The sequence below is a fragment of the Rhea americana genome, unplaced genomic scaffold, assembly GCF_003343005.1.
Source record: "Rhea americana isolate MKP2758 unplaced genomic scaffold, rheAme1 scaffold_53, whole genome shotgun sequence".
NCBI lineage: Eukaryota > Metazoa > Chordata > Aves > Rheiformes > Rheidae > Rhea > Rhea americana.
In genome coordinates this window covers 823,234-831,390 of record NW_028186679.1, presented here as the reverse complement: position 1 = coordinate 831,390, position 8,157 = coordinate 823,234, and the positions used below count along the sequence as shown (strand labels likewise).

The following is an 8,157-nucleotide window of genomic DNA, read 5'->3' as shown; positions in this document are numbered from 1 at the left end:
CAGCAAGCCCAAGAGATTCACATAGTGTATCTGAGCTACAATTTAATTATTTAATTATTTATTTATTTTTACAGATTGTGATTACTGAATGGAATTTTGACAACACTAGCTTTTTATTTAAAAGGTGGGAAGCTCAGTGTGCTTAGATACTGGACAACAGTCATTTCCCCATGTTTTTGCAACCAAAAAAAAAGATGAAATATCTGAAGTCATTTAGTTTTGACATTGTAATAACTTGATTTAGATGCAAAAAYGGTTCTGAAGTAACTTTTTCAATTTAAAAGGCTTCTCTCAGCACTACTTTAACTACCTAAACAGAGGAAGAGGCAGCACTATTCCTAACATACGATTATTCTAAGACAAAGAAACTTGTAATTATTGACTAACAGAGATGGACAATACAAGAATAAAACTGCACAGTGAGCTCTCTATAACCAAAGTTTCCATGATACAAGTTCTTTTTCAGTAAGACAATTAAAAGCTCCCTTTCAGATAAGATGAAGCAGCTTACATATTCAACTCTAAAATTAAATCCTTGCTGTTTAGATAGTATGGTTTCCTAACACTTCCTATTTTGATGGTAGTTATGAGTACAGTCAGACTGAGAATACCTCCATACATCCAGTCAAATCACCTTTCTTGCTACGAAAGARTATCAACATTTTTGCTTTTGTTTTTACTTCTATGCAAGAACTGTAATGAATACAGCAAGGCTGCAACAATAGCAGTAACCCTAGGAYTATCTAATTTTATCACTCCTACATTAGTGAAGGCAAAGTAAGTGAAATGCTATACAAGGAAATTCTTAATTAGCCCAGTCATGGTCATTCCTTTATGAAAGTTTATTCAAATGATGTAGCATGRCAATCAGAAGAATATAAAATTTGCTTCACATAACTGGTGAAGAGCTATTACTGACAGAAACTATACATATATGCATACTGTTTACACTTGTATTTGAGGGACGCAGTTTAAAAAGATCAAAATTGCCCTTCTTTAAACTTAGTGAATAGGTATGGAATAGAGTGTCAGGACTAGCAGTCAAATCTTTAAGTTAATTTTCCTTAAAAAAACAAAGTTACTGCTATGGTACCTGAATGAATAGGGCAAAATGTATGCACACACACACACACACACACAGAGGTTAAGTGCTAGAAATAGAAAACAAGATTGAAATTTCTGTCATGCTGTTACCTCCTTCCCAATCACTAAACTAGATCCTATTTTAACCATACCTGTAAGAAACACCTGTCAGCTGTGAAACCACTTCTGATCTCATTTTCTACTTTAGTTTGCATTTATTTCTCTCAAGTTCTTTATTATTCTTTACTATCTTACCACAAATATTTAATAGAGCAGTGCTAAAAAATTTCACTAAGATTTCTAGCAGTTCTATTGTTGGCTTTCAGCAAAAAATATCTCCTTTGGCTTTATATTTAACACTTAATATTTTAATTAAACTCTAATATTTTTTTCAGGGCTTCTAGAGCTATTGTAATATTTATAGTCATCTTTTGATCATTTATAAGTGGGTTAATTGGTCCCAGCTTACACAGTATAGATGCCTGCAGCATTGTACCCTGGAAGCGGAAAGCATGTACTTGTGCCAAAACCTGATTTTCACCAAAGCACTATTCTGTTTTAAAGAAGGCTTCTGAATACACTTYCAGGAGATGAATGAATTGTGTATATAATCTTATATTTTAAGATGCCATGTCCTCTTACTTTCTCACCTCATTGCTCCATTATTCCAGCTAATTAAGAGTTGATTGTAAACAGGGGCTCATCTCTGTGCATGTATCAAATGGCAAACACACTCCCAAAGGAAGGAGGTAAATAGTTCATTTCTATACAGCTCCTAACAGTTAAAAACAAGTAACAATATTTGTGCAGTGAAAACAAGTAGTATCTGATCTACAGATTCACYAGTTTTACAGTGGGTTTCTTTCTAAAGTAGGGAAAAGAAAAAAAAARRGGGGGCAAGATTTCAYAGAGGAACAATAAACATGGCTTTGGGTAAAAGAGCAACTGAAACAAATGCAAGCACTCTCTCCAGATTTAAARTATTATTCAATCAAACTGGAATTCAGTGGTAACCATTCAAAGTCTTATTAGTAAAACAAAAGTGTTTTCCTCCCATCTTCAGAAGAAACTGTCTGCCTTGGTTAACTATATATTCAAAGTATAGTTTTGTAGTGATTTACATAACTATATAGTCTTTTTAAGCAAAAMAAGTTTATTTCATCTATGCACTACAGGATTTTGAATACTTTAAAAAAGAAAAACATATAGAAAAACTGGAAGAGARCCCTCTTCTGCTTATACTGTTGTTGGAGGCTTCTGTGACTAACCATATTTCTCACCTAGTGGTATTTCAGAACTACGAAGTCCAAACATTCGACAGTTTCAAGTTACATGGCTTTTCAGCTCTGGCGTACTCTTTAAGCTTCCCACTTCCTTCTTCAGGACATTAAGCAAAGTTCTAGAACTATCCAAAATCTTCATGTAAGCAGCTTCAGTTTCAGCAAGAATTTTATCAAGCTCATTCCGTGAAGCTACCTTTTGGGCCAGGTTTTCACATACACACTCCAGTTTCTCATTCAGGACTTGGATTTGATGCTGGAGTTTATTTTTTTCCTCTTCTGCTTGCTGGATTTGTTTGTTCAGCTCTTCTTTTTGCATACATAAGTCTTCAATGCATTTCACTAGCTCGTTATTGTAACCCTGCAGAGCAGCTCCCTGCTGAGTCATCCTCCACAGCTCCACCACCGCTCCCTGAAGCCCCCTCAGCAGCCTTCTGCACTTTAATTAAAAAAAAAAAAAAAGTTGTGTAGCAGAGTTATCATGAATAATCCTACACTAGCAYAAATAAAGCCACAGGGAAAGATGCTCTGTTTAATATGCCTGTTCTGAGGTGAGCCACATTCCTTCCCTTCCCAGGAAAGGGCACTACGTCAGACTAAGACTCTACCAATTTACCCTCRCTGAAAACTGACCCTTCTTTCTGTGATGCAGAGAACACGGCAACRCTCGACCTTACGCAGCAAACTACATTTACTGTATCTAGATCTTAGTACCACCCTGAACACATGAGCTTCGCGTGTTTGCTCGGGAACAGGCAAGCGACCGTTTCCCGGGAGGGCGGCCGGACCGGGCAGCCAGCACCGGCACCGGCACCGCTCGGCCGCCCCAGCGAGAGGGCGGCGAGCACCAGGCACCCGCCCCTCAGCTACCCGGGGGCTACGCGGAGCAAACCGGCCTGGCGCCGCSGGGCCGCGCGGGCGCTGACTTCACACCTCCGCCGAAACGCAGAGGAGCCGCCCGCGCCCGGGCGGCGGCCGTTGCCGCCCCTCGCCCCAACACCCGCGGCGGCACCGCGCCCGCTCCGCGGCGGCCTCGTCCCCCGCGAGCCGCGCGGAACCGGCTTCGCCGCAGCGAGCGGCGCCGAGCGGGAGCCGCCCCGACCCGCGCCGCCATCACCTCCCCAGGGACATTTTAACATCCGCTTTACCGCCGAGCGCTTCCTCGCAGAAGGCGAAACGTACACAAAATGGCTCCTGCCTATACATCAAGTCCCTGGGCGGAAGGGGAGGAGGGGGGAGGTAAGAGGAGCCCTTCCCTTTCCCATCTCGCAGCCGGGCGCTGCCCCCTCCCCCCCGGCTCCCTCGCAGTGCCCCTATCGCCCCCACCTGCCTGGCGCTCCCGCCCCGTCGGTGCCCACCGGGAAAGCCGGCTGCCCCGCAGGGGCCCGGCTCCCTCCGGGCCCGGCTGCCCGCCTCTGCCGGGGGCGCGGCCCCCCGGGCGGCGCGGGCTCCCCGCGGCCAATCAGCCGGCCGCGCCCCGCCAGCCGCGGCTCCGCCGGGCGCTGCCGCCGGGAGCACCGCGGAGGCGCGGGGTGCGGGGTCACGGAAATACCCGAGCRTTTCCGAAAGCGGCGTCACCCTGACGGGAGCGTGAAAACCTCTCTACGGAAATAACCGATGTTTTCCGAAGACAGGTAGCGTTCGCGAGAGCAGGACGAGGCGGGCCGGCTGCGGGGAGGGGGGAGGGGAGAGAGCTACGGAAGGAGCCGATGTTTGCCGAAGGGAGAGACTGAAGGGCGTTGGGCTCGGCGAAGGCAGCCGATGTTTCCCGAAGGCAGAGTCGCCCGAGAGCAAAGGGGACAGAGGGGACGGAGCGCGTCGGAAAGAGCCGAAAAGAGCCGACGTTAACCGAGCGCGGCGTCGCCCGAGTTTCCCGGATGTAGTTGGAGGAGCGGCGGCGGCGGCGGTGGCGGCGGGCGCAGCGGGGGGAGGAGGCGGCAGCGGCGGCGGCAGCGGTGGCGGCGGCGGAGTTCGTGCTCCCGGAGGGTCTCAGCGGGCGCGGGGCCGAGTTGCTGGCGTCTCCCCTCTCGCTGTGTGCGGAGGAGATGGGCCCGTGAGCGCTGCTCCCAGCCGAGCTGCCTGAGCCGCCCCCTCCCTCCCTTCCCCCCTCCCTGCCCCCGGTCGGCGGCGAGGCGGAGCGCTGCCTCCCCCTCCTCCCCCCTCGGCGCCTGTGGCCCGGCCGTGGCCGTCCCCTCCTGGTCCCCTCACACTCACACACACAGGCCGGGCATTGATGGTAATGTATGCGAGGAAACAGCAGAGACTCAGTGATGGGTAAATCCCTTCCTTCTCCTCTGGCCCCTTGCCCCGCGGGGTCTCCCCCTCCCCTCCGCCATGTTTGGGCCCCCTTCCCTGGCGGCCGGTAACGGTTGTTCGCTAACGTCTCTGTGTCTCTCTCTCTTTCTCTCGCTTTCTCTTTAGCTGTCACGACCGCAGGGGGGACTCGCAGCCCTACCAGGTACCTAAAGCGCCGGCCGCTAGGCCCGGGAGGAGGAGCAGGGGAGGGGAAGGGGGGGGCGGCTACTCCAGCGTAGGCTTCGGCCGCCGCCGCAGGCCGCGGTGCAACAGCCTCTTCGGCCCCGTCGCTGAGCGCCTCTTCGGGCCCGGGGCGGGCCGGGGGAGGCGGCGGCGGCTGCGTGCGGAGAGCACGGGGCTGCGGCTCCTCTCTGGGGCCTCTGGGGCCTGGGCGAGGAGGAGAGGCCTAGTACAGCCCGTGTACGGCTTGGGCCTAGGAGTCAGGGAGGGTTGGGTAGGAGGGGTGGGAGAGCGAGTTGGGGTCACTTGCMGTAAGCAGAGATCCAAGGGGAGGCGAGTGTTTTGCTTTTAAAAACAAAAGGCATTTTGTTCTTCCCCACTCCCCTCCCCAAGTCCTTTCTTCTCCCCAAAACTGCTGCTATGGGCTGTAACCTGAGCAGGGCATGATTTTAGACACTGAATAAATGAGGTTGCCAGTAAGGCTTAATTTCTGCAGTTGCCAGCTGCTAGCTATGGTCAGAAATCACTAACAAATCGTTGAATTGCTGAGATGAACCTTAATTTCTGTGAGGGATACTGCCTTCGTCTCCCTTGCCTACTGAGAAATTTAGTTCTGATAGTGTGAATCTGGGGAGTGCTTGCATATTGTAGTATTGCTCTCCTCAGGGCACATAATTGAACGGTTGTTTTATTACATTTTTGTGCATTTGTATCACTGTGAAATGTTACCTGACAGTCAAAGGCAGCTGTTAGTGACAGTTCGTGTAAATGTAAACAGTTGCCACTCAGAAGTTCACACTGCAAAATCAAGCAGGTCAAAGAGATGCACAATGYGTCATTTCTGGTAAATATTTCTAAATTAACTGTTATATTCCATATTGTAAGTCCTCAGAATTCAGGCTTTTTATTGCTTCTGTTGCAGAGAAGCTAGTACTGGAAAAAAAGCTTGCAGAAGTTCCAGGTAGAGGTGGAATTAAGTGGCCTCAGTTGCAAGATGGAAGACGTATTCAGAGTTTACACTGATTCAGTATAACTTTTTGATCATCATTTTAATATTAGCTAGAGACTTCTGCTTCTTACAAAAGAATCAGAAGTACTGTGGCCCACTTACTGCTGAATGTATGCAGTTTACCAGTGAAAAGATACAGAAATTAGTTTTATCTTAACAGCAAATGTTATGTTGGATGTCATAGTGGGAGAAAATGGTTTTGAGTTCTAATTACAGAACTTGTTGCTTTAATGTAGATAATTAAAACCAGAAAGGCTAATGCTGATTATTGAAATGGGAAATTAAAAGTAATTAACTTTAAAATGTATTCTGTAAAGAGATCTAAAATTCGGAAATACCACTTTAAGGTCCGTTCTGTATCTTTAAATCCATTATAAATGCCTATTTTCTTGTTGTGTATTGCAGACTCTTAAATACTCATCCAAGGGTCACCCCAGTGGTGGTGATCACCGTCATGACAAGATGCGAGACACCACAGATCCTTCGCCACCAAATAAAATGTTGCGGCGATCTGATAGCCCTGAAAACAAATATGGTGACAACACAGGGCACACTAAAGCAAAAAGTGTGCATGCTCACAGAGTTAGAGAGAGGGATGGTGGTGAGTTATCTTTAATTGACCTTTATTTAAGCAATTGCTGATTTCTCAGAAATATTATAGATTAGCATTTATCACTGATATGAGGAGTGCTGTGTACTAAATGATGTGCCAGATACCACGCTTGGAAGACTACACTGAAACCAAAATGGAAGTTTCTTTGGAAGTAATGATTTAAATTTTTATTTTTATAGGTGTAGTAGTTTTTGTTAACGCCACAAAAATTAAATAAACTTGTCTTTTTTTTTAATTGATACATCTGAGTTGGTTTTAGTTCAGATATATTGCAGTATTCAATAATGTAAAATGGTATTGTAGATTTGCCACTGATAAATGTTTGCTGTTTTAAAAACTATATTATAGTGCTATTATTTTAAATAATTGTGTATTGTGTTGATATAGTATGTAGTTGAGCAGTTTATAGGCTATACCCCATAAAAACGTAAACGAGCTTCTTCATTTTAAGTTCTACACAGCAGCTAAACGATCAGAAAATAACAATCCAAGTTAGCCCTTTCTGGAATCTTTCTTGGCAGGAACACAGAGGGGAAATGTTCACAGTTAAGTTAGCTAGCTTGTTGCATTTTTATAGGATATAGCAGATAATATGCTCAATGATTTCTTAACTGATATTAGAAGCAGAAGAGTAGGTTTTTCCTTTTAATTAAAAATGGTAATGATTACAGTCTTAAAAAACCCCAAGCACAGACTGAATTTTGAAGCCTGTTGTATTTTGTAAGTACTATATTTTGTCTTCGTATGGAGTATAAAACAAAGTATTCAAATAGGGAATTTAAAGATAGAGCTTTAAATTAGAGCTTGATGTTCTGTGTAAAGTTAACAGCTTCTGATGTAAAGATATGTTTGTTACTGCATTACCATTATTTGTTATAATAGATAGGTTAATTTGTTTTCTGTATTGTACTTTAACATGAAGTACCCTTTAGGTTACTCTGTACCAGAAATATTTATGGCATCCAAGTGTATTTATAGTTCCTATTTGTTTTTCCTTCTTTGGATTAATACAGAAATATTTGTAGATCACTAATAATGTGATGCTATTGTGTTAAAGGATCACAGAATGGTTGAGGTTGGAAGGGACCTCTGGAGATCATCTAGTCCAACCCCCCTTGCTCAGGCAGGGTYATCTAGAGCATGTTAGACAGGGTTGCATCCAGGTGGGTTTTGAATATCTCCAGAGAAGGAGACTCTGCAAGCTCTCTGTGTAGCCTGGTCCAGTGCTCTGTCACTCTCACAGTAAAGGAGTTCTTCCTTATATTCAGACAGAGCATCCTGTGTTTCAGTTTGTGCCTGTTGCTTCTTGTCCTGTTGCTGGGCACCACTGAAAAGACTTTAGCCCCATCCCCTTGACACCCTCCCTTTGGATACTTACAGACACTGATGAGATCCCCCCTCAGTCTTCTCTTCCCCAGGCTAAACGGGCCCAACTCTCGCAGCCTTTCCTCGTAGGACAGATGTTCCACACTCTAATCATCTTCGTAGACTTACTAAAAGGGCCCTGCTTTGTAGCCCATGCTAAAACATGCAGCCTGTGTTAATACAGTGGCTTTTTTTGTGTATTTGACCATACTTAAAAGTACAGAACTCCGAGAATTAAGCGTATGTGCAAGGACAGTATGCTGCTTCTCTGTTCTACATTTCAAGGTATCATAATTTCATTTTTTTGTGCACTGTATTCTTTCCTATTCACC

General features: G+C 45.5%; 2 protein-coding genes across 11 annotated transcripts in view; one reads left to right on the top strand and one right to left on the bottom strand.

Moving 5' to 3' along the window:
• Positions 1-2,216: 2,216 nt before the first annotated feature.
• LOC146588229 (microtubule nucleation factor SSNA1-like) lies at positions 2,217-3,990 on the bottom strand. Of its 8 annotated transcripts, none has more exons than XM_085318283.1 (2): positions 3,916-3,990; positions 2,217-2,802 (listed from the first exon to the last, which is right to left on the bottom strand). In XM_085318283.1, exon 2 carries the CDS (start codon positions 2,749-2,751, stop codon positions 2,407-2,409), a length of 345 nt encoding a protein of 114 aa, XP_085174409.1. In that variant the 5' UTR covers positions 2,752-2,802; positions 3,916-3,990; the 3' UTR covers positions 2,217-2,406. The 8 variants fall into 8 exon arrangements, with proteins under 8 accessions (XP_085174409.1, XP_085174403.1, XP_085174407.1 ...); XM_085318277.1 differs by lacking the exon at positions 3,916-3,990 and adding an exon at positions 3,690-3,877; XM_085318281.1 differs by lacking the exon at positions 3,916-3,990 and adding an exon at positions 3,690-3,877 and having other exon boundaries at positions 2,217-2,797.
• WAC (WW domain containing adaptor with coiled-coil) overlaps positions 3,934-8,157 on the top strand; it is a 62,861-nt gene continuing 58,637 nt past the window's right edge. For 2 of the 3 annotated variants that reach the window (XM_085318274.1, XM_085318273.1), the window contains exons 1-3: positions 4,222-4,637; positions 4,785-4,821; positions 6,253-6,448. In XM_085318274.1, coding sequence (XP_085174400.1) covers positions 4,597-4,637; positions 4,785-4,821; positions 6,253-6,448 — 274 coding nt within the window. In that variant the 5' untranslated portion in view covers positions 4,222-4,596. Of the gene's footprint in view, positions 3,998-4,221; positions 4,638-4,784; positions 4,822-6,252; positions 6,449-8,157 lie in introns of those variants that run through there. The other variant, XM_085318275.1, reaches the window with a different exon arrangement.